The sequence below is a fragment of the Amborella trichopoda genome, chromosome 6 (assembly GCF_054954075.1).
Source record: "Amborella trichopoda isolate Santa Cruz 75 chromosome 6, AtrichopodaSantaCruz75HAP2 v2.0, whole genome shotgun sequence".
Lineage (NCBI taxonomy): Eukaryota > Viridiplantae > Streptophyta > Magnoliopsida > Amborellales > Amborellaceae > Amborella > Amborella trichopoda.
The window spans coordinates 14,642,991-14,670,494 of NC_142341.1; the positions used below are offsets into that span (position 1 = coordinate 14,642,991).

Below are 27,504 nucleotides of genomic sequence, written 5' to 3' on the forward strand. Positions count from 1 at the left end.
TTATTCAAAGTCTTTCATTCGGAGCTGCTTTTTGAGCTACACAGATCTCAGGATTAGGAGCTTATCCTTGAGACTCTACCTCTAATTGAAGACTTGAGAGCCGAAAAATGGGCAGACCCGGGTTCTAGTCATAATCCCATAAGATTATGGCATACTGGTCTCTAAGTTTTGGAAGATTAGGTTTGGAGTCGGCTACAGAATAGTCATCATGGTCACCTTGGGTAGCCAACATGATGACTCACTTTGACCCGATTCTTGAATTTAAACTTAGGGTGAGATCTAGATTCGACGGCTTAGGATAGAACCTAGTCTGGTTCTGGGGGCGAAACCCTAAACTAAGACCTAGGCTTGGACTAGACTGGATGAATCTCGCTAGACTCGATGGGTTTTGGTTTAGACCTAGTCTAGCTCTAGAGGCAACTCTACACTTAGACCTAGGCTAAGACCTAAACTGAGATCTGGACTAGATGGGTACGAGTCTTTGCTCGGACCGAGAGGGGGTCTAAGTTCGGAACTGAGTGTGAACCTAGTTCGGACCTGGATTGAGTTGGGTACAAGCCTGGGCTTTGACCTATAAGGTTTTGAATATCAGACCGGGTGTTGACCCAGACTTGATCAAGGTTAGGTTGGGTTAGGTACGAGCCTTGGCTAGAACCAAAAGGGGGCCTAGATTCAGACCTAGGTGTGAACCTGGTTTAGCCCTAGGTGTGAACCTGGTTCAGACCTGAACTAGGCTGGGCACAAGCTTGGACTTGGACCCAGAAGGATTCAAATTTAGACTAAGTGTGGATCCGGACTAAAGTCTAGGTGAGATTTGGCGTGAGCCTTAGCTTAAACCAAAAAAGGACCTAAGTTCAAACCTAGGTGTGACCTTGGTTCGGACCTAGGCTAGACTGGGCACAAACTTGGACGTGGACCCATAAGGTTTCAGCTCGGAACAGAAGCGGATCCGAACTAAGATCTAAGACTAATCAATTGTAATAAGCAAACAAAACACTCAAAAACTTTTTCCCTAAACTATAGGTAGGCTCGGTCTGAGTAGGTTCCTAACTATTGAAATGCGGCTAGGCTTAGTAGGTCCCCACGTAGGTCAAGGTCACCTGTTAAAGGAATCAACAGGTCCTATTATGTGTGGAGTTGCTTTGAGGCTAAGGATTACGGAGGGGCGCTCACAGTTAAAGTTATGTGAATCCCAATCGCGATGTTAGGTTCCTCCCACGATAGTTAATGCCAAATTTTGGGGGTTTTTGAAAAATTTTGTTGGTTTCCCGGACTTCCCCGATCTGTTGTGTGCAAGAGTGTGTAAAGAAGCATGTAAGTAAAAAACAAAATAGCAAAAGGCAAACACCAAGTAGAAGAAATAACATGAGCGCTCGACACAAATCATACCAAGCGATGTGTGCTTCGAGGCGGAACTCACTCGATAGCACAGTAAAGATGGAGGGGTAAGCAACCCCTGATAAGGTGTTCAGTCAAAATAGTGAAACAAGCACAGTCTGTGCCTTGTCAAGTGCGCCACGAGTCGAGGGTGATTCGATCAAGACATAATTAGAGAGAGAGTACAGGTGACCCTGGATTTTTTTTTTCTCTTTTTTTTTTCTTTAATGAATAAAGATAATTGGCAAATGTTGAATCACAAGGAAACAAATATTTTTCTTTTTTTTTTTTTTTTTTAAGTGAATCTTCTCTGTTTTTTTTTTCAGAAAATGAAGTGGCTTAAAAAGCAAACTTTTGCAGCAAAAATGATTTTTTTTTTTTTTTTTTAAAGCAAATAAGCTTTAAGATTTTTTTTTTCTTGCAAAGCAAATTTTCTTCTTTTTTTTAGAAATGAGAAAGGCCTTAAATTTTTATTTTTATTTTTTTGAAAGCAAGATTGCCTTTAAAAGATTTTATTTATTTTTTTGACAAAGATGCTTAAAAAAATTTGTTGATTTTTTTTTCTTAGGAAAGTGACTCTTTTATTTTAAAATAAAAATGGCTAAATATACTTTTTTTTAGTGGATAAGAAAGATGGCCTCAAACACGTTTTTTTTTTCACAACAATATTTTTTTTTCTTTTTCCTTATTTTTAACAAAGAGGCCTACAAAGCTTTGTTTTATTTTTTTATTTGTTTTTTTTTTTCTTATGTTTTTTGAAACAATGAGTTTTTTTTTTAAAATTCGAAAGGTAAAAATACTTTTTAAAGAAGATAGAGTCAAGAAAGTTTTAAATTATGCGGGTGGACTTAAAACAAAAGATAAGATCAATTAGATCGTATCAAGTCAAGTAAGATCAAGTCCAATCTAGAAAGATAAGAGAAAATAAGTGAAAACCTCGTCTAATGTACAAGATAGGAACAAAGCAAAAATAAATAAATAAAAAAACTAAAAAAAAAAAAAACTTAATCTATTTGAGATAAGAAAGGAGATAAAGAATTTAAAATCGAATCTATTTATACCTTTTTCTTTTTTTTGGAAAACAAAGGGGCTTTAGAAAAGTGAATTTTTTTTAAAGAAAAGGAGAGTTTTTTCTTTTTTAATTCTTAGAGAAGTGGTAAATTACAGGAAAAGAAATGAATCTTTCTTTCTTTTTTTTTCTTTGGAAGAGATGGTTTTTTTTTTTTTTGTATTTTTTTAAAATAAAAAAGGCTTTACAAGATTTCCATTTTTCTGACAAAATAATTCCTTTCTTAAAAAGAAAATAAAAAAAAATGGCCTGAAAAAATAATGATTTATTTTTATTTTTCTTTTGTCTTGGAATTTGTATTTGAAAAGAAAAAGGGGACCCTAAGCTTGACCTTCTAAAATTTTTCCCTGTTAGAAGAAAAACAAAAAGGAATTCAAACTTGAAACACGAAATTTTTAAGGTACAAAAAAAAAAAAAAGAGCAAAAATATCAGCAGAATGTAAGAAGTAGACGATGAAAGCATAAGCTGATAGCTAAGACGATGAAAGCATAAGCTGAGAGCTAGGTCCGCATGAAGCAAATTTCCATTAGAGCAAACCCCCCTTTTTTCGTTTTTTTTTTTTTTTTAAGAATGAAGAAGTATAAATATAAATAAAAATAAAATGGTAGCAGGAGGTGCAAAGTGGTACGAACAGTTAGGAGAGGGCCAAACCAGAAGTACGAGCCTTATACGGACGTGGGTGAACAACAAAGCCTAGCGCACTGATTCAATCCTTGAGATGCCTCAAGAACTAAATTTTAAAAAAAAACAAAAACAAAAAAAATGGAAAACAACGAAATAAAATTTATATTTTGTGCTCGGATCTAGCTTGAAATGCTCCATGAACTGTTTACGATGCAGATCAGAGGGATCTCCGTAGGAAGATCCCTCATATCTGAACACCACAAACTGATTTTAAAAGTGTACGATAGAGAGTGGTACAATCAAATTCTAATATAAGGCCAGATCTATTAAAAAACAAATAGATATGTTCTCAGATCAATGGTAGAGCCAGCATCAATCTAAAAAGCACGAAATACAATATAAAATGCAACAAAACATATTTAATTCTAATATAAATAAATAAATACATAAAAGAAATACGTAAAGAATAAAATAAAATAAAAAATATCAAACCGGGCCAGTTGGTCTGGCACTCTCGAGGCTTCGAGGCCTCGCCCATATCAGGACGAATGAGTTTATGCCATACGTTATCTTTGTTTCTCTTCAGATTTTGACTAGGCCTTGGTTTGGTTGGTTGGATCTCTTAATCTAAGGGTTGTAGCCTAAAGCTTCGGTTTTTCTAAATCTAGGGTTTGCTCATAAACGTCCCACCTTTAAAAGATGCAAGTTAGTGTTTTTTATAGACTCAAAGGGGTGTAAAATAGATAACTACTAAAAACATGAATGTATAATGGAGAAATATTAAGATTTACTAGGTGTAGAATGGATAACTCTTAAAAACATGGGTGTAAAATGAATCACTACTAAAAACTATAAGATTTACTAGATACTAGATCATAAAATAGGGACCATGGATTATGGTGGTATATGGTTTAGGGGTCTACTGAAATAGTGTAGCCCTATGGGTTCAGAAAATCTATAGAATTTGTCGGTTTTAAAATGGAGTGTCTACGCACACTCTCTTCCAAACCTATTTCACTCTCTCTCTTTCTTCCAAACCGGATTTTTCTCTTGGAAAGCCCAACTCTCTCTCTCTCTTTCCCTCCAACTGCGAAAGCCCAACTCTCTCTCTCTCCCTCTCTTCCTATTTCTCTTCCCCGACTAAACTCTATTTCTCTTCCAAGCTGGATCTTTGGTTTTAGAGTTCCGCATCGATGACAAATTTTGATATTTTTTGGTGGATTTTATGAGCCATGGTATCTGGTTTGAATTTTCCCTAGCTAGTTGGAAGATCAGCAAAAATGGCAAGTTTTTCTTTGATTTTCGTACTTTCTTTTTTTGCATCTTGATGCTTGGTGGAAGATCAGCAAAAATGGCAAGCTTTTATTTAGTTTTTGTGACATTTTTTTTCTCATCTTGATGCTCGGTGGAAGATCAGCATAAATGACAAGTTTTTATTTGATTTTTGTGCTTTTTTTTTTTGCATCTTGGTGGAAGTTTAGCAACAATGGCAAGTTTTTCTTTGATCTTTGGTTTTAGAGTTTCACATTTACAAATTTTGATATTTTTTGAGCCTTGCATTGCTAGCTGGTTGGAAGATCAACAAAAATGGCAAGTTTTTATTTGATTTTTGCCACTTTTTTTTTTACATCTTGATGTTTAGTGGAAGATCAGCAAAAATGACAAGTTTTTATTTGATTTTTGTACTTTCTTTTTTTGCACTTTGGTGGCAGTTCAGCAAAAATGGAAAGTCTTTCTTTGATTTTTGTTTTTTTTTTTCTTTTTTGCATTTTAATGGGGTTTTTTAGGAACTTTCTCTCTTTGAAGAAGCTTCATAAGGCCTTAACGAAATTTGGGAGATTTTTTTACAAAATTGTGAATCAAGATCTGCGCATATTATCCTAGGTACGAGTCAAGGTCCCGAGTCCTAATCCATATACCAAATACGGGTTTGGGGCTCTTTGGACCCATCTGGTACGGGTCCGAAGACATGTCTATCAAGCAATATTTGGGTCCAGGTCCAGCCATACATGCACCCAGTCTACTGTCGAGGCTTTTGTTGAAAAAAGCATCATTCATTGTTCGATGTGGTCTAATTTAGTCTCACTCACTTTTGCACGCTTTGACAATCAAATCTTGTATTTTATTTATTAATTTATTTGTATTATAAATTATGTAATGTATTAAGTTTTCTTGTTGTAAATAAAATTTTTTAAATTAGATGATACTATAAGAAATTTTAAATCTGTTCTTATTTGTATAGTAAACTGATTATAAAATTTAAATCAATAATTTCAATTTCAGTATATAATATTATCGTTAATTAGGTTGTGATAATTTTAGATGAGTAAAACAAATTAATAAATGTTTGATATTTCGATGTGATACTATTTTCACTTTCCAAAGGGTATTATTTTTTAATCTTATAATATAAAAGGATTTTTTAATATTTTTTAAATAATTTTGATGCAATATTATCATAATATATTAGAATTAATAATTACACATACATGAAAACATCGTCTTAATATTCATCTAGTTTTACAAAATAATGGAAATACATAATACAGGACTTTTAATTTTGTTTAGAAACCTAAATAACACTATTTTTAAAATTTTATAGTGATTTTTTTTATTTTTTATTTAACCGATTCTCCGGTCCGACACGCCGATCCACCAATTTGACACGATTTTTGAGGTGCCTTAACCAGGTCACCAATTTGCTTTTTTTAACCTTGCAAATTCAAGCCACAATGCTAATTTGGTTCAATGGGACGACCAAATACTTTCATTCAAGGAATTTGAGAACCAATAACTGCTAATAAAAAAGGGTGCGGTTTGTATAGAGCCGAGGCTCTAAACAATCAAATTTGAGCCCACCTTCAAATATAGTTTCAATACTAGAAACTTTTGTAATAGCCTTAACAAATATTTTCATATTAAATTTTAAAATTTAAAGCTTTAAAAATAGTATAGATCAAGCAGATCTATGAAAACTTGAAAATCTTGAAAATTGACGGTCAAAAAATGCGTTACAAGATGTATTATTTTTTAAAATTGAACTGTATTTTTTTCTCATCTTCATGCATCTTGATGTCAAAATGATCAATTTGATGATATTTGGACGTCAAAACAACCACTTCTAGTAAAATTTTGAAGGTAGGCTCTAATTTGGTTGTTTAGAGCCTAGGCTCTATATAAACTTTCCCAATAAAAAAAGGGAAAAGTTTGTATAGACTTGAGGCCCCAAAAAATCAAATTGGAGCCTACCTCAAAATTTTCATTAGAAGAGGTTGTTTTGATGCCCAAATATCTTCAAATTGATCATCTCGACATCAAGATGCATGGACGTGATAAAAAATGGATTTCAAGTTTTGAAAATAATGTATGTTATTATAAATTTTTGGACAGTCAATTTTCAAGATTTTCATAGATTTGTTCGATATATACTATTTTTGAAGCTATAAACTTTATAAATAAAGATAAAAATATATTCCAAAGCTATCACAAAGATTTTCAATATTGAAACCACATTTCTCAATACTATTTGAAGGTAGGCTCTAATTTGATTGTTCAAAGATTTTCAGTATTCACATTTCTCGACAATGTTTGAAGGTAAGCTCTAATTTGATTGTTCAAAGCCTAAACTCTGTACAAACCGCACCCATAAAAAAATTATACTGATAGACAGGAAGGAATCACAATTCTATTTGGCAAGTATCCAAAAGTACATTGATTAGTATGTAAGAAGTGTTGCTATATCATGTAATCTTCCACAAAAATATGTATCTTTAACATCCCCAGGATTAATATACTAGAGGGATTTAGACCACCTCAGAATAAGGCCAGAAGGAACAACTTGATATAATGTCTGTGTGGGTTCTGCCTAGCTGAGACTTGAGACCACAAGAAAAATGTCATTGCCAAGGATCGACAAGGCCAATTCAATTTATTATTATGTTCTGAGCACCGATTGAGAGAGGCAAATTGATTCAAGTGGACAGCTCTAAAAGAACAAAAAAAAGACCCAAAAGAGGATATGAATGGAAGTACAAGAAGATATATGATAACTTATAGTTTTGATTAAAGGCATCATTCTTGATAGAATAAAATGACGGAACAAGAATCATGTAGCCGAGCCCAAATAGTTGAGATAAAACTTGAATGACTATAATGATCTCTTCATATTGCGGTAAATGGCATTTTCTCCATCATCGTCCATTTCAGTAGATGGTGGCAACCATTTGCCCACAGTTTTTCTATGTGAAATGTTCGTGGTATGGAGCTTCAGAAAAAACATGTTAATGAGAAAATCCAGTTATAATTTCTTTCTAGAGAAAATCCATTTATTCAATTTGCAAAAGGCTATTCACTTTGCAGGAACCATCATATTCATCTGCAGTCGTCCTTTTAAATTTATGGGAAGAATACTCAGAGGGGATAAATTCTTCTAAACATTTGGACAATCACTGTGGCAAAAGTAAATATTTGAAACACTTTCGATTCAATCCCAAACAATGGCAGGAGACAAACAAAGCTGAAAACCACTAATGTTCAATCTTGCCTAGAATTGTTTCTTTGTATTAAGCCCTTTCTCAGACACCGTACACCATACCGTAATCAGTTTTCACAAGAAAAAATAAAGTTATTGTTATTTTCACCATTTTCTCAAAAGGACACAATTTTGCTTCCTATGCATAACCCTTGGCCAATTCACCCAAGTACAGATCTCATTCTGCATTTCTATGATCTCAGTCGAGAAATGCACAAATCTATCTCGAATCTTCCATATACCATCACATCCACTTTCACATATCTACGGAACCAACAATAAAATTAATTTTATACAGTTGATCAGTACGACTACCATACCAAAAAGCCAACAAATTGCTTCTTCATGAAAGTAGTGAAACCAATGACACAAATTCAGCAGTCATTCTTCCCTTCGATCTGGTGTTGATCACAAAGTGCTCCGGGTATTTGCGTAAGAGGGTGAGGAGACCAATCCATGGCCTTCCCTTGGCTTCGACTACAGGCCAGTCATCCGATGTAAGGTATCTCCTTACCCTACTGTGATGCCATACCCCACTGTACTGGTCAAGGAGCTGCCAAAAAATAAAGCACAACAATCAGTAAATATAAAAGCTAGGATTTATTTTCTTTTCTTTTTTTTTCTCTGTTAGATACTAGGGTTTCAATAGGTAGATAAAAATGCAATGACTCTAAGAGTGTCCACAAAGTTCTAAATACGTTTATGGCTATGAAAACAGTATAAAACTACAAGTGTTGATGGGATATTAATAGCAATTAATATTGGAAGAAACCAAATATAATTGAAGTAGATAATGGGTCAAGTGGACAGAAAATTCCCAAAGAAAAGAAGACATTGTTGCCCCACGCCATCTATTTTCTTCTTTTTTCATAATTGAGTTTTTCAAAAAAATGCTACCATCTATCAGTGTGTAAGAAAGACGTTAAGGCCGAATAATATGACTTAACTTTGTAGGTAAACCTAAATACTATAGAAAATAAAAAAAATGTAGTCTATGATTATTATGAACAATACAAATATTATGAAGAAAAGAAGACTATAAAGAACACAGAATGCAATTCATCAATGCCTTTCACTGCTCCATAATATCACTACTCATTTTATCCTCTACCCTAAAACAAATAGTTATGCCATCATAATATGACTTAACTTTGTAGGTAAAACTAAATACTATAGAAAAAATAAAAAAAGCGATGGAGTATATGATTATTATGAAGAATACACATTTTATGAACAATACAAATATTATGAAGAAAATAAGACTATAAAGAACACAGAATTTAATTCATCAATGCCCTTCACTGCTCCATAATATCACTACTGATTTTATCCTCTACCCTAAACAAGTAGTTATGCCATCTGATAGATAAACAACACAGATAGAAGATTGAAACTCCACTTAACCATATAAAAGAAAAAAAAAAAAAAAAACAACACCAACAACTGCAATGAAAATCTTGTAATTGAACAATAACAGTTACCTCCAACTTTCCCAAGCCAATATGTAATAATTTGAATTAAATACATTTATCCCAAATGAATAGAGAGTCAACACTGATGGAAGACAGCTACATCAAAATCTTGAAATTAAATAGTAATCGTAACTCAAAACTCTCCCAAGCCAAAATGAATCAACATAAATTGTGATCTTCAAAGCCATTGCAAAGAAGCCATGAACATGCCCAGCACCCAGTAATACATGGATACTGATGTGAGCATTGGTGTCGCATAGTATCTTGGTTGTCTAGTTCTTCGACTAAAACATCAGATACTGGAAGACACGTCCATATACACACTATATTATGATCGATCATATATTACAGTTGGGAGTTTACGGCCTTCTATAGAGAAGTGCTAAGTTCGAACCCCAGGAACCAAGCTTTTGTTTTGTGATAACGATTTTTCTTATACATATCAGTGTGACTTCCATGGTGCTAGAGCTAACTTCTTTATCACTAGGTAGAAACTTCTTTATATACTACATGTCTAAGGTGTCAACATGTGTTGATCACAACCCAAGGTCAGGGAGGACATATCCAGATAACACTGCTGCACCAATCCTCAGTTAACACAAATGAAGATGGCCTGACTGCTACAGAGACCATGAATATGCTGCATGTGTAATCTAGGGTTTATTTGAAATTTTGAACCAAGGTATCCCAAAGATGCCTCTATCTGATGTCGATTAATCATGCCACATCATATTAGAAGTAAAGCCACGAAAGCTGGTAGGTGCCCGCTAATTTTCTTACCTGTAATGTGGTACTACTAAATACCTCCTCCTCAATGCACCTAAAAATTTCTTTAGCGAAAGTAAACCCTACACAGCCCGTGTAAGATACATGGTAACCCAGGTCATCCAGCGCTTATCCTCACTGGTTCACAGGGGAGATTATAGTTGACCTTGGGCATACCATACCATACACAGGGTGTGAATGGAGCATGCTTTCAAGTATGTGGTAGAACCTCACGGTTTAAAATTAAAAAACTAACACAAGAAGTCATGTTATTAGGAATTTGTAGAGATGCACGTCCTCCAATATGTTGTAACAAAATAGAGATATTAAGTACCAGGAAAAAAAAAATATTAGGAAAAGGTAGTACACATTGATGAGAGCATGTGCGTGGATGCGTTTGTGTGTTTTTCAAAACTCAAACCCAATGGCTATGCATTTATATGTTTTTCAAAACTCAAAACCAATGGCTAAGTTGGTCACAGTTGACTCGCTGTCTCAAATAGTAAACTTCGAAAATCTCAGTGAACTTTTCAAAATTTTATGTTTTTTTTCTTTTTTGTTAAAAGAATGTCTCCGTTATGGGAATCAAACTCAGCTTATCGACCAAACGTATACAAGAACGCTACTAGTTTAGAAGTACCATATGCTCATCATATCAGGAAGAAAAATATCAGGCACATCCCTAGTTTTTCATATATAAAACCCACCCAATGGACGAATCAATTTGACTTTCGGACTAGGAAATGAGCCTTTATTCAATGGATACATATAAGGAGGCTGGACGGGTTTAACACTCAAGACCACTGACATGGCCTCCAGATTCAAATTCAAACAAAACCTTCACAATAGAGGTTTGGTGCACGGATACAGGAGATCAAGTGCGAAGGTGGAGCTCTTGAACAATACAGATATGAATGATATGAAGATTGAAGCTGAAAAGGGAAGTGAAATGGTAGTAAGCACCAAAAACTCAAGCTTCATGGCTTAAAGCAGCGATGAAACACTCGTTTCTGTAACATGATTGGAGGAGCCATGAGAAATAGTCTTCCTAGACAAATGTATCCCTCATTTCCATTTTAAAAAGCACGATAAATATAAAGATCCTGGGTTTGGCATTTTTCCATTCCTGCCCCACCAAGAGAGTGAGATTACAATTAGCTGGTTACAATTGACAAAGCCCTCACTAAAAATCAATTACAACACTGTCCGGGTGCTGGTGCGGGAAGCTGGGATCGGCACTTGGCTAAAGCTCCCTACCCTTGGAGCGCTTTAGGGAGCGACCTAGGAGCGATCTTATATATATGAACTACATGTATATGGAAGCGCAGGACGAGCGCCTTGTAGATATATATATATAGAAAAAGTCTTCCCAACGCCTATAGGCAAAAATGAATAGTGATTTCACCTAAAAATTATCCGCAAAAACAAATTTGACCAAATACGTCAGAAACTTTTCGAGGGTATTTTGGTCAATTTTTTTCATGTAAAATATTATTTTTATATTTTTCGAAGATTCCTCTATTTTTTATGAATATACGCTCCAAATTTCAAGTCATTCCAATTTTTAAAAAAAAATGAAAAATAAAACACTACAGGATAATCGTGACCGCGCGATAAAATTTGGACGATGATGGGAATAGGTGAAATCACTATTCATTTTCGCCGTTGCGTAGTGTTTTCTATATATATATATATATGGGTTATGTTAGGGTGCTCCAACTATAGAGTAATTTATCATTGTACTCAACAAAATTTGGCACATATATACTCTTGTTTTGTATATGGAGCTTTTTTTTTAGTAATGGCATTTTTGGTAATTAGGAGTGTGACATCATTTACATGGGGTGTGACATCACCCACATGAAGCATTAAATGCCACTAGTGTGCTCCATGTGGGTGATGTCACACTCCATGTGGATGACATCACACCCCTCCTAATGATAAAAAAATACCCTTATTAAACAAATACTTCATGTACAAAACAAAGAATTAGAAGTATCCAAAATTATTGAGTACAATGATAAATTACTTCATAGTGTGAGCACCCTAACATAACCCTATATATATACAACTACAATGTCAGCCAATGGCCCAGATTCAATCTGGGCCGATCTGACGATTACAACCTCATTTCATATTTGAATTTTCATTTTTTTTCTACAAATCCAAATCACTTGAAATTTTAGAAGTTCATTCTTTTCATCAAGACGCACCTAATAAAAATAAATAAATAAAAAATTGTAAAATATAAATTGACCAAAATACCCTCAAAAAAAATTTGGGAGTATTTTGGTCAATTTATATTTTGCGAATTATTTTTTTATATTTTTATTAGATTCTCCTATTTTTGAAGAATAGACACTCAAAATTTCACATGAGTTGGATTTGTATAAAACAAAATGAAAATTGAAATACGAAATGAGGTCTTGACCATTAGATTGGTCCCAAAATGAATATGCGACATTAGCTGACACTATAGCTGTCAACCCATGGGCTGACAGATTCCTTTCTCGTATATATATATATATAGATATATATATATATATATATATATATATATATATATACACACACACACACCAATAGATCATCAGGGTCTTATATGGACGTAATAAAATTTTAGTTTAGGGGCCCAAACCTTATAGAAACCACACCCTTTAAAAATAAAAGTATGAACACAAGATAGACATGAGTAAGGCATGAAGTCCAAAGAGTACATTTTCTATTACTAATAACATGATTTATATAGAATTAAAGAGTGATTTGTGCTAAAATATATATTATAGTAAAAAGTTAACAATTAAAAAAATCATGGAACAGATTCAAGAAAGATTTGAAGTGAGATGCATTAGATGCTAGAAATGATAAAAAATAATTTTTTTCAAAATTGAAAGACAAAGCTAAGTATGTAATCCATTAAAAGATTTTGTACTATCATCCAAAATTTTCACATGAAAATTAAGAGTAAAAAATTTATAAAAAAAAATAACATTACTTTCAAAACATTTAAATAATACAAAAAATATGAATTGTACAAAATATAAAAAGATAGCTAAGACATTTTATTTGAAAAACTATAATCTATTAAATCTTAATAATTTAAAAATCAATAAATACATTTAAATAAGATTTGAAGAGAGATGCATTAAATGTTTGACAAGATATTTAATTAATTTTTTAGAAAATAAAATACATAAAGACATAAACGTAAGTACGAAATCCAATAAAAGATTTTGTACTATCATCCAAATTTTTTACATGAATAAGAGAATAAAAAATCAAATGAAAAGTATCATTACTTTAAAACACATGAATAATATAAAAAAAAAACCGTCAATAGTAGAAAATATTAATAGATAAATAAGACTTTTTGTTTAAAAAAATATTTCCATGAAATCTTAATAATTAAAAAATAAGAAATAGATTTAAGAAAGCTTTTAAGTGAGATACATTAAATGTTTGAAACGATATTAACTTAATTTTTTAAGAGATGAAAGACATAAATGTAATTACGAAGTTCATAAAAAAAAATTGTGCTATAAACGAAAATTTAATCATGAATGTTAAGAGAATAAATAAATAAACGAAAAATGCCATTACTTTCAAACAATTTCAAACAATATAAAATAAAAGAAATAGTCAATTGTGTAGGAACTATAAAAAGACATATACAACATTTTGTTTAAAAAAACTAATGCATGAAATCTTAATAATTAAAAATCCATATCCTTAGTATTCTTTATATTAAAGTACATAGATTTAGTGGAATTAAATTAATGTTGATATTATTACTATAAGATTTCTCATGAACTATACTATATGTTTGAAATGAGTTCATTGAGTGTATAATCATTAGCATAGACTTAGTAATTTATATAAGAAAGTACATTGATAAAGTTGATTTAAATTAATGTTGATAGTCAGATAGTATTACTAAAAGATTTCTCATGGACTATGAACTCATTACCATCAATGGTAATGAGCACATCATACAAGCCCTTAATATTGACCCATCATATTCAGAACGTGACCCATTTTTGAGAAGTCATGATCCCCCATTGATAGGATCAAAATCCTTTGCAGTCAAAGATCGAGATCCTTTTAGATTAGGAACTGAGATCCCAATAGGTAGGGATCGAGATCCCCTTACAGGAGGAAGCGAATACCGCTCAAGCTCCGGATCCCGGATCGAGATTCCAAGAGGGGAACACCACCCCTTGACCAAGATCCCCACAACTATGGAGTAGCCATGAGAAATAGTCTTCCTGGACTTATCTATCCCTCATTTCCATTTTAAAAAACACGATAAATATAAAGATCTTGGGTTTGGCATTTTTCCATGCTTGCCCCACCAAGAGAGTGAGATTACAAGTTGGTGGCCACAATTGACAAAGCCCTCACCTAAAATCAATTACAAACTCAGGTATTCAGTTTCCAAATACTTGTTGACCTAGTTGGGGTGCCGAGATAATGATGACTCATCTCCTAGAGATGAACCCTTGCCCCACATTGACCAGGCTTGAAGTATTTTCCAATATCTCTTTAGGTCCTACTGAGTTATGCAATCCTCTTATAGATTAACCACTATTTTGTTGGAAGAATTGTCTATCGTGGATGCTTTGCATACAAGTGATTCTTTAGGGTCAATGGAATTGAAGGAGAAAAAGAACAGGATATTCTCAAGCCAATGTTTATACGCCTTGTCACAAGCAAGGATATCTAAAACATCTAATCTCTTGGGCCTTGTCTAAACCTAAGTGCCAGGGAGTTTCAGCCCAAGATTTCATTTGTAACTAGAAGGAACATTGCTTGTCAAACCAATCTTGCAACTTTGATAGGACTCCTCCGCTGCAAGTTTCACTACTAATCAAATACAATTTTCGACAGAAACTCAATGGAGAACCCTTTAGACAAAAACCCTTTTTTCTCTGTATCCTCATCAAATTCATCACTTCTCTATCCTCTCCTCTCATTATTCCAACTATGTCTTCTTTTATATGTGCCCCTTGAAGATAACCTAATATATGCATGAACTAAATGAAATAATTAGTCATCAAAATAAAACTATAAAACTAAATTAAGTATAGATCATGCCAAGATACATAGATACACAACCATCATTTTCTGAAGGATCCATTATACTTGGACCAGTGCCTAAAGGATATAAGCAGATGATAAATAAAATGTCATATAAGCTTCTCGAATGCATTAAAGTAAAGGAAAGCCTATAACTGTCTATTCTAAGATCCTACCAGTTTCAAGGTATCTATAACATAGTTGTTGGGATAGAGAGAGGGGCTGAGAGCAGGATTGGGATTGAAAGCAAACGTGAAATGCTAGAAGATCCCTATGATTGGGAGCATTGTCCCTACAATATGTATGTTAGGGATCTCAAGAATCTTGATACGAACCTTTTCGGGCATTGCTCGCAGCATTAAAGAGTATGTATAATCTAGGACTGGATATACTCGTTAAAATAGGGATATCTGTAATTAGAGCCAGCAAGCAATGCAAGTATATTAAAAGTATAGTTGTGTTGCTAGCTGGCTATAAATAAAGAAATCATCAATTGGGTTGTTGTCTTAGTCTTAAAGGTTGGGATTGAGATCCTTAAATATAGGAATCAAGAACCCTAATAGTGGAGATTGAGATGGCAAAATTTAAAAATGAAGATCCCTCGATCCCTTTCCTAGAGCGCCGCAGTGAGATTCCAGAGAGGGATCGCCACGTATTTTGGGAGGTCCGATAACTATGCTCTGTAATATTCTGGCTATAGCTACTCTAAATTCTTGTATGCAGATTATACATCAACGATTATGGTCCGAACTTATTGGTGTTCAACCAATAATGCCATAATTGAGGCTCCAATCCCATAAATTAAAAAAGTAAGCATGCAATTTATATAGTCAGAGAAGGGCCTATCACAATCTTTGTCTTGCCTTAGTGGTTATCTGAAACACAATTCATTTGCTTTACAACAGAATAGATATGCTTATGACATTATAATCAAGTGACAAAGCCACCATAGTTTCAAAAAGCGCTAGGTCGCCCAGAGCCTAGGCGGGCGCTGAGAACCTGGGCAGCCCAGTTAAAATAAAAAATAAAAAGAAAAAAAAGATAGTCTGATTCTGATAATCCATAAGAATTTTGATAATTCATAAGACCATAATCCATAAAAATTTTGATAATCCATAAGACCATAATCCCAGTTGAAAAAAAAAAAAAAGATAGAAGTCGAGAAGAAAATTTTGATAATCCATAAGACCATAATCCATATTTCCATACAATGCTAGAAACTAGACGTATAAACTAAAAATAAAAAAAATAAAATATATAAAAAATAAAAAAATATACGAACTACAGTCTAGGACACAATAGTCAACACTCAACACTCAACACTCAACACCAAGAGTCTCCAGTCATCATCATCATCATCAAAAGGAATAGGGTAAGCCTCATAATATACATCAGAATCGAGGCCATCATCATCAGAGTCATCTCCCTCTTCAATATAACGCTTGTCCTCTTATGTTTCTTCCGAATCTACATCTTCCTCCTCTTCTTCTACCTCCCTCTTACTAGTACGTGCAGATGAAGCCCTAACAGTCTTGGCTGCTCTACCATTTTCTATCTTTTTGTGCTTCCCTGAACTCAAATATTGCATAATCTCCTCCCTGGTAGCCTCAGGAAGTTTTTTACACGGGGCAACATCCCCTTTAATACCGGCAAGGTATTTTTTAAAAAGGTAAATGCCCCCATTAGTATCATTTCCACAATTACATTTAATACAATTTTTTTCATTCGGATTCGGGTTATAACCATACTTCCAACCCGGATCACCACTTCTAGAAAAACCTAGAGAAGTTATTTTCATAAAACAAGGCTCATTTTCGTCATTTTCTGATTCTTTTAAATTCAGAAATTGTCTAATCTCATCCCGAATAGCTTCAGGAACTTTTTTACAGGAAGCAATATTCCCTTTAATATTAGCAAGGTGTTTCTTGAATCGGTTATTACCCCCATTGGTATCTTTTTACAAAAATTACACTTTATACAATTTTTATCGTTTGGTTTTGGGTTATAACCATACTTCCAACCCGGATTACTTCTTTTAGAAGAAGAAAAAATAGATCTATTCAAATGACAAGGACTTTGTTCCTGTTTTTGTTTTACAAAACTCATATATTGCTTAATCTCCTCTCTGATAACTTCAGGAACATTTTTACAAAGAACTTCAGGAACATCCCCCTTAATACCGGTAAGATATTTCTTACACTAGTTTATGCCCTTTTTTGTATCTTTTTCACAATAATTGCAGCTAATGCAATTTTTGTAATTTGGATTCGGGTTATATCCATATTTCCAACTCGGATCTTCACTTCGACTAGATCCTGAAGAAGACATCTCAAAATAAAGCAAACAATCTAAAAAATAAAGTTTTGCACTTACTTCGATTGCTCGAACTCCAAACTCCCACCTTTGAGATGTTTTTAGGTGCTAAAATAATCAAAAACACCCTGTAATAGGATTATAAAACTCCAAAACTAAATCTAATCTACCTGGGTGATGTTTGGATCCGTTTTTAGTACCTTTGAAACACACTTCGATCCAATGAAAATCACAAAATTTGGTTTCTTTGAAGTTTCTTTCTTTCTAAAATGGGTTCTTGTGGGTTTAGGTTTCAAATGAACCTAAAACAAATCCTTAAAAGCATATGTTTCAAAAAAAACAATAGAACAAAAATAAAAAATAAAAAATTCCGGCCCTAGGCGGGGCTCAATCCCTGAGCGGGCCGCCCAAGGCTGGGTGTTGGGCGCGGGCGCCCACCTAGGCGGGTTCCGTACCGTCGAGGCGGCCGCCCAGGGACTGCTGCCCAGCAGCCTAGGCGCTGGGTGGTCCGCTTTTTTGAACATTGAAAGCCACACAAATTGTATTTGAACAAGTACACTGAGAACTGTAACAAACCAGCATGGCACCTTTAACTTGAACCAGATGTTGTTGGAATAAAGCAACAAGCCATCCTAAACGAGAATATCAAAAACTGAAAAACTATAAAAATAAATTTGCCAAACAATTAACCCGACCATGGAACACACACACCAATCAGACTAGACGAATAGATCAGTTTTCCTCACTTATTTAAAGTTTGAAGACATCAGTTTGGACTTTAATATGGGCACCAACCCAAATATAAAAGAAGATTAACCGACAAAACTGCCCTGCAAGCCATCCTAAACGAGAAAATCAAAAACTGAAAAACCATAAAAATAAATTTGCGAAACAATAAGAACCCAACCATGGAACACACACACCAATCAGACTGGACAAATAGATCAGTTTTCCTCACTTATTCAAAGTTTGAAGACATCAGTTTGGACTTAAATATGGGCATCCACCCAAATATAAAAGAAGATTAACCAACAAAACTGCCCTGACCTATGAATTCAAGGTGGACCACAGCCATTCGAAAACTGGCTAACATTTCACACGAAGCATTATGTTGAAGCACTTCCCACATGCTTGGATATATAACCAACACGGATTCCATTGCATTGTTTTTTCTTTTTTGAAGGGAAAATTCCATTGCCATTTTCTTATCATTAAAAAATTAGACACACAGGTAGAAAAATTTAACCAAGCTGGCATGTAGATCCATGTTCATATATCACTAAGTATAACTACAAGCATTATCAACATGATACATGTCAGAGAACTTTCCATGATGAAATTATATTGAAACTTAAGAAAACTAACCTCCGAATGAAGCTTTGCCATAGGCATCCATTCGCCAGGCCCACAAAGATCAGAAAGCACATTAGCCACTGAAGAGACAACATCTTTCTCCTCTAATTGCAGCAGCTGTTGATTATCAGCTTCTCTGTCAGCCCTTGATCTTGCCTCCCCCTTTTTATCTGCAGAAACCAGAGAGGGCTCAATGTCTTTTGATGGATACTTAGCATTGTACGCAGTTTAACGAAGTTACAGAGCTTTTTGCTAATTCAAAATCTACTACAAAAATGAACTAGAAAAGCTGATATCTTTAAAGGCATCCACCAATAAAAGAAGAGTAAAATGTGGAAAATGTGGGCAAGAAATCCTATAACATGTTATAGAGTCACAGCTACAGAATTTCAACTGATTGCAAAAAAGATATATTTATATGTCCTTCATTCCAAATCAACTACATACAAGAGCAGCTTAATAAAATTCCACCTTGCAAAAGTATAAGCTATCACGATGGTCACGTTGACTTGACCATCTTGGCCGAATGATAGCGACTTATTTCTTATACATATTAATATACCAAATCATAACACAAACTCAAGTATAACAGTCACTGTTTATTTTCAGTCTTCATTATTTATTGTGCACTTTGCCCATATTAAAAACAATGTACATAAAATCTCACATCAATAAAATCTCTCTCTCTCTCTCTCTCTCTCTCTCTCTCTCTCTCTCTCTCTCTCTCTCTCTCTCTCTCTCTCCTAGAAATAGTGAGATATTTGGAGGGAGTGGTCCTAAATTGTGGTTCTAAATCCTTCTTTGCATTGAGGAAAAATAGGGCATCCTCTCCGCTTCCATCTAAACAAACTTATTCATACAATACTTTGCGATTAAATAAATTTTATTGATAAAAGCATCAATTACATTAGTATGAGAAAATAAAGAAGTACAGCAGTAAAAACAAATACACAAAAGATCCAGGGCTCAAGGAGACTCCGAGGAAAATGACAACTATCAACACAACTAAATTAGACAACCTTGCTCCCTCTTTCACCAGACTATTATTATTAATAGTTCTAGGGGAAATTATGTAAAATTGCAAATGCATACATCAAGTATGCACCTAAGCTCTCCTCAAGAAATCACATATTATCAGAAAAGAAGTATCAAGAGAAAAAAATGTGAGTATCCTGACAATTAGAAAGGCGTAATACATCGCTAAACAGCATTTTGTGATGGGTCACTTGGAAAATGAAAATGCGAAGGACATGCTCAAAAGACAACAATGCACCAACAGTTCATATCATAATAAAGTAAAATAAGGAAATCTGCAAAAAGCTATAATATAGAGGAGGAGGAGAAGAAAAAGATATTTTAATCCATGACTCAATTGGAAGATGGAAGGTGCAAGTTAATGCAGACTCCCACTATGGACTCAAAAAAGAGTTGGCACATCAAGAACAAGAATGAAGAAGAATAAGAAGAGAGAGAGACACTATGGACTCAAAACAGAGTTCACGCATCAAGAATAAGAATGAAGAAGAATAAGAAGAGAAAGAGCATATCAAGAACAAGAATGAAGAAGAATAAGAAGAGAGAGAGACACTATGGACCCAAAACAGAGTTCACGTATCAAGAATAAGAATGAAGAAGAATAAGAAGAGAGAGAGAGACTTACCTAGCTGCCCTGTAACTAAACCCTTGCCTCCATAAACAGTACCCTCATCCGCTCCACCATCCGGCAACATTGGCACCACCCCCTTCCTTGCCTTCTTCACCATTCCCACCCCATCATCTCCGCCATCATCATACTCCCCTGGCGGTGAATCATCAAGTCTTGCCCTTGCCTTCCTCACCTGCCCCACCGGCGCCCCATACGACCCATGGGCCAACGGCAATGCTGGCCTCAAAATCGACCTCACCGGCAACAGAAAATAAAATTTCTTATCGCCAATTTGCAACAAATCTTGGGAGTCAAGTTTGACAGGGGCTGTGCCAGGCAAATGGAGGACGCCTTCAACGCAGCAGCCATTCTTTCCGAGGACATCGAGTGCAAACCGGCGGCGCTGGAAATCGTAGAATATGCGGGCATGGTGGCGTGAAATGTTCATGCCCCCGCCCAGGGAGGCAAGGTCTACATCCACCGCTGACTTCTTGCTGTTGCGGCCAAGAACAATGGAGTAGGTCTGCATGTAGTACTCAAAGTCCTCCCCCTGGAGCTTGGCAAAGCCTGCCTCTACCTCGCCCATGGCGAAGATGGATGAGAGAGAAAGAGAGAGGGAGGGGAGAAGGATTTAGGGTATTTATTTGGTCTAATGGCCTCTAGGGCTTCCAGGATTTCAGGTGCAGAGAGAGAGAAGCAATTGGGATGAATTTAGGACATTTCTTTGGGGCGATGGCTCAGAGAGAGGGGTGAGGCAGAACCCAAGAAAATAAGCGGGTGGCGCAGGAATTAATGGCAAACTTCAACACCTCATTGGAAATTTTAAAATTACAAAATTTCGAGAAAGGAAAGCCTTCTTTCTTTTTTTTTTCTTTTTTTGTTTGGTTGGGTTGGGTTAGTTTAGTGGTAGAAATCGAACAGGCGGATCGACTTTTCGGAGGAAAAAATTAGAAAATTAAATAAGAGAAAATTAGGTACAAATTCGTTATATTTTACATTATTACACGGTTACATCAAATAGTTTACGTTATTATAGATGCGCCCATTTTTCATCTTCTATAACACTATTTTTAAAAAAAAACGAGTTTGTCTTTTTTCGGATATTCAACATCCGAATTTCTAAGATTTTCGAATGTTGAATATCCGAAAATAGCCGCAGCTCCAACAGTATATTTTCCCTTTTTGGATTTTCGGATGTTGAACATCCAAAATTTTTCGTGCCAAGTTTTTCAGCTTATGGGTGAAAAGTTATTTATTTTCTTTTTATAAAATTGGGAAAAATGCATGATACCCTTTTACTGTCCTTTAATATTGTCCCCTAATACAGTAATCCACAAAGTTGAAAAGATTGACTCACTATTTGGACGTGATTGGTATCGTTCTTACTCTTGCCTTATACTGTTGATTAATTGATGTTTATTATCGGTTATTTTATAAGATATTATATTTTATTATTAATATTTGTTGTGCATTTTTTATTAATAAATGAAATTTGTTTTATATTGATGAAGTTGTTTGTTTTATATAATTATTTGTTGTTTGTATCATGTTTATACATTTTACTAGTACACTATTTCAATCTATTATGTAATACTTAGATTTTATGAACCCTAAAGTAGTTAGAAATATCCTAATTTTTGGTAATTTTTTTGTATTGATTTTTTGTAATAGAAATTTTGCTATTCATTTATTACAGTGGTATTGACAATGGCCATGAGGGAGTGCAACTGGTATTCCGATATTGGGGTCATTGGAGACAAATGCAAATGACCGACATGTTATTTATAAAAGATGAAAATTGAAGGTCACCTAGTATAATGGGAATAGTTCCTTGTAGAAACTAAAAAGTCATTTTGGAAATTTAACCAAGTATGATTCAAGCACACAAGTCTATCTAGTGGGCTTGATTTGATTGATGTAAGTGATTATATAGATGTATCTTTTATGTTAGGAGGGGAATCTTCGGGAATTATAGCATATATTGCCGCTACAATGGAGCCACGATAGGAATCTGTTGTTGAGGGGCCATCTTCAAGGAATAGATATATCTACAATTTATTTTTTCATATGTAAATTGCTTTATTTTAATCTTTTATGTGCAGAAATTGTTGCTTCATCTTAGACTATGTCTTTTGTCAACAGTCAGCGTAACGCTTTACCTAAGCAAGATCAAAACATTCAAGTGGCGCCCAACCCTGAGCTTATACTAGAGCATGATATGGAGGATATTGAACGACTAAAGAGTCCATGTAAAGGAGTTGGTAACGAGGTTCAATTGAATGTTGGACAATTTTTAAAAAAATTAATGAATGTCGGCATCATCTAGTACCAATGGCCCAAGAATTACTTGATCTGTGAAAGATGAAGGCTCGATTTTTTTACACAGTTATATCCGCCATGGATACGTAGTTTGAGATCCACAATCTTGGGAAGAAGTATGTTGTCGATTTAACGCATTGGACATGCAGTTATAAAAAATGGCAACTCAGTGGCATTTCGTGTGCCCATGTCATTGCGGCTATTAACCATATCCATTTGGATCCTATTGTGTACTGCCTTAGGTATTTCACAGTGTAATACTTTAAAAGGCTATTTGAAACTCCCTTTGCGCTTGTCCCTGATGATATTGAGTTGACAGGTATTTACAACCGAACAGTGCTGCCACCAAAGACTACACGCCTTCCCGGTAGGCCAAAAAAGCAACGAAGAATATCTGAAACGGAACATCTGATCACCGGACCTATGAAGTGCAAATGATGCGGTGCATAAGGTCATAATAGAAGGACATGCAAAGAACCGATAGATTGAATTACTTGATGTTAATATTAGATTGAATTACTTGATGTTAATATTCTTAATATTGTGTTTGTTGTAAATGTTGTCCTTTTGTGTTGTCATAAATCTTGAAATGGAAACTTTGGAGCCCCTATTGAAAGCTATTTTAGATTGCAAGTAGGCTATGTTAATTTGTAAAGGCTTCATTCAAAAATAAAAAAGTTGCATATAGATGAGAAATGCGGAACATTCATAACAACACGACTACTAGAATTGCAATTGTGCATCAGCTTCATCATTTCACAACTTGAGTTAATAGCATAATTGATTGATATTAATAGCATAATTGATAGTTCGCATACTACTAATAAGTTGATATAGCAATAAATTGATAAAGCAGTGACATATCAGTGATCACATGCTACTAAATATCAATTGATAGTTCAAGTGTTAGGATGTTGTACAACCAAAAATAATTTCGAATGTCCAACATTCGAAATTATAACATTTTCGGATGTTGTACATCCGAAAATGTCACTACGAACATCCAGGGAGTCCCTAGATGTTCGCAGTGTCCATGGATGCTCGCAGTGACATTTTCGGATGTACAACATCCGAAAATGTCAAGTTTTCGGATGTTGGACATCCGAAAAAAATTTTGGATGTCCAACATCTGAAATTGTAATATTTTCGGATGTACATCAAAAAATTGTCATATTTTCGGATGTACATCGAAAAATTGTCATATTTTCGGATGACAATTTCGGATGTTGGACATCCGAAATCATTTTCGGATGTCCAACATCCGAAAACTAGACATTTTCGGATGTTGTACATCCGAAAACTAGACATTTTCGGATGTTGTACATCCGAAAACTAGACATTTTCGAATGTTGTACATCCGAAAATGTTATAATTTCAAATGTTAGACATCCGAAAACTTGACATTTTCAGATGTTGTACATCCAAAAATGCCACTAATCACTTATACATGTGAAGGATCAGTTGGTCTCAATGCTCATTATGAAGTTTTGGTCTCAATGTCACTGGTCACTAATACATGTGAAGTATCAATTTGGTCTCACTGGTCACTTAAACATGCCTTTTTAAATCATCGACTCTAGACTCAAGCAAGTAGCAGTGAGATTAATTTAGCAGCAAATTTTAATGAGAACTAGGCAAATTGGACAACTTCGGCACGTTAAACACTGTTACTGTTTCACAACTTTGGCACGTTAAACACTGTTACTGTTTCTATCTTTAAACATTATTACAACATAGGCACCTTATATACTATCATTTGAACTTTGCAAGTAAGAAAGTAGAAAGACTTAATCAAATTGTACTCAACAAAATTCATTGAACAAATTGAGTGGATCAAAATGACCAATACATTACATCGCTCAAAATGAACAAAATTACCAGGGTCAAGACCCCATTACACTGGGCGCCTTCTCGTAGGTTGATACTATTTCTTTCGTGCTGATCACCTTCTCTTGAGCTGATATTGTTTCTTTCTTTCCTCAACTGCTGGTTGTGTGGATGGAGCTAAGTCTTCTACAGCCCGACTACTTTCACCCACTCCATCATGTCTGGCCTCGTCAGATACATATTCGTTATGAGATTCACGTTGTAAATTTTTCATCCTGGCTTCTATGTCATCCAAATCCTCAGGCACAAACTTAGACAATGTTCCAAACGCGTTGTTAATGCGATTATACACTTCAGGATTCTACTTCTGTCTAAGTGTAAGTACCTCTGCTAACATGACTGTAGATGCCTAAACTGCACTAACCTACACAAACAAGATTACCTAATTAATAAATTTAAACAATTTCATGGAACTAATAGGTAAATACAAGACTATAAGAATTTGTAGGTCAATATAAACATACCAACTGGTCTTCATAACCTCGAGGTTTCATTATATACTGTGATTCATGAGCAAGAACCACATCTTGTTCTTCCTGATTATGAGGTTGCAATATGTCTTTGGGTGGGTTAGCGACATTATGTATTAAAGGATGGGACACTAGGTTGTATCAGGCCTTGTACTCCTTTAAGGGTAACCCATTATCAGTATCTTCTTCAAATTCAGGCATCATGTGGTCATGGCAAGTTTCCCAATGTTGTATTTTGTCTACATCTACAGTTCGTCAATCTCGTTGTCCACCTTGTCTACTAACCCTCTTTCCAACAACCAAGGGATTTCTAGGAACGCCCTGTTTAGCTCCAAATTGTCGACGTACTCGATCTGACATGTACGGCTTGACAATATCGTCAAATATGAGCGTTGTTATGCACATTGCAGTTTCATATGCTTGTTGCTTATCACTTGAAATGGCCTCATCAGGCTTGAAATAGGGATTCCATATTACCGATTATATGATATACAATCAGTCAATAAAAATAATTACAAATACTTAAATACATTTGAAAGTAATCAATATCAAATTATACATTAACCTCATTAGGTTGGAGGTTATCAAATTCTTGTTTGATGGGAGGAATTAGATTATTTCTTCAGTGGCTCCCATCTTTTGGCCCTAAGTATATTTGGAGAGATACTATGCGGTATGGGCCTCATATGCATAATATGTTCATACGATCAGCACTGTAATAAATTAAAATATGATATATATTACATATTTTAAGAAGCAGTCTAAACTATAACGCTTATGCCATATACCAAAAAAAAATGTTACCTACATGAGAGTGGATGAGCCACTAAAATGTCTTCGTTTGAAAGTACAAGCTTTTCCAAGTGAGCGATAGAGGAATGCAAGGGCTGCAGCACCCCAAGCATATCTGCTAGCTCCCTCAATATCTTTAAAAAACTGCAAGTACCTTGTTAGTACTGTTGAAACTGATGTATCAGAGAATATGGTGACACTAATGAGGAAGAGCAGATTTGCTCGAGTATATCTATAAACTTGAACAAGGGTTGCATTAGGTGGCAATTCTCTAAAATTCGCCTTCAATCATGTATGCCTTAGGATTGTTATGTTTCTATTAAGGAGTATACCTAAATTGTCTTCTATATACTGTCGTAGGTCACTGATAGGACGACATGTAACAGGCTCGCTGTCCACAGCCAGTCCTAATATCTCATATACATCAAAAAGTGTTGGTGTCATCTCACCAATATAAATGTTGTAATGGAATGTATTGGTCTCAGAACGCCTACATTGGATGAGACTACAGGATGATCAATTCGGCCTGACCGAATAATAGACAGCACACCCAACCCAAACGCGTTTACTAATTGAACTTGCTCTTATGTTAGATGCCACTCATTTAATTGATAAATCTTCTAATCAATTCTAATTTTTTGTTTCTCCTGAAATACAACAAATAGACAACATATTAGTCCCAATACATATACATGTACTTCTCATAGGATTTTGAAACTGACTACAATTTATTGAGAAATAACAAATTAATAAAATGGGCAGATGAATATATGCAAATATTTATGCTTCCCATATGAAATATGATGTATGTTCTGGATGAAGTTACAGCAAACTAGGGTCCTAACGACCTCTTGGATATCCTCCATCGGGATGAAGACGATTCATATTCACTGAAATCTCATATGGTCACCATGTTAATCATAAGGTTACATATGCAAAACTTAACATGATAACAAATAAACAATAATGACATGCTATCGATGAAGAAAAACAGTGCTACAATCCATTGATGAAAGAACAGCAGTGCTAAAATGAAATTGCTATCCTAGTCCAACTCAGGATCATATACTTGAAAATCGAAATCAATCAGTGAACATGGTGGCCAAAAACAGAATTGATTCTTTGAGTAAAACAGGCAACTAAGAAGAATTCAAAGAGTTCTTCAAAAACCACTAAACAACTTCCATAATTATAGCTAAAGCGAAAAAGCAAGCCCCTATCCAGTTCTTAAATCCAATTCAATATATCTACTTGAAGAGCTATTACACAGACCTCATAATTAATCAGTTATGCACAATCCTCATCCACTTCTTTTATCAGTAACAAATTCAACTCAGCTAAACAACAACCAAACCCTAGGTGGATAAACAAATAAAAACATAGTAGTCCCCTTTCAAGTAACCATCCTCGTCTAAAAACTAAAGAATTCAACTTTAATTAGTAACTAGATCATTTCAACGGAATTCGACATAGATAAGCAACTAATCATTTCATTGTAAAGACAAGAATCCAACTTTCATAAGCAACTAATCATCCTATCAAAAACAAAGAATTCATGTTAGCTCAGTAACCAAACCGTTAAAAAACCAAGCGGTTCAATAAAAAGCTGAATAATTCGATTTATACATAGATGGACTCCATCAAAAAAGAAAAACTTCAATTTAATTTCAAGCAACAATTTCAAGCAATAACTGAGAACAATGCTACTTATAATACATGCAACAAATTAAATCCAATGATATGGTTACCTATCATGCTACTTATAAACAGGAGCAAAACCCCCAAATTATAAACGAGCAAAACTACAATC

At 34.6% G+C, this 27,504-nt stretch overlaps 1 protein-coding gene across 1 annotated transcript; it reads right to left on the bottom strand.

Moving 5' to 3' along the window:
- Window positions 1-7,610: 7,610 nt before the first annotated feature.
- FHA2 (SMAD/FHA domain-containing protein) lies at window positions 7,611-20,965 on the bottom strand. Its single transcript, XM_006848408.4, has 3 exons — window positions 20,242-20,965; window positions 18,594-18,751; window positions 7,611-8,155 (listed from the first exon to the last, which is right to left on the bottom strand). Exons 1-3 carry the CDS (start codon window positions 20,810-20,812, stop codon window positions 7,946-7,948), a joined length of 939 nt encoding a protein of 312 aa, XP_006848471.1. The 5' UTR covers window positions 20,813-20,965; the 3' UTR covers window positions 7,611-7,945.
- Between the last annotated feature and the right edge of the window lie 6,539 nt (window positions 20,966-27,504).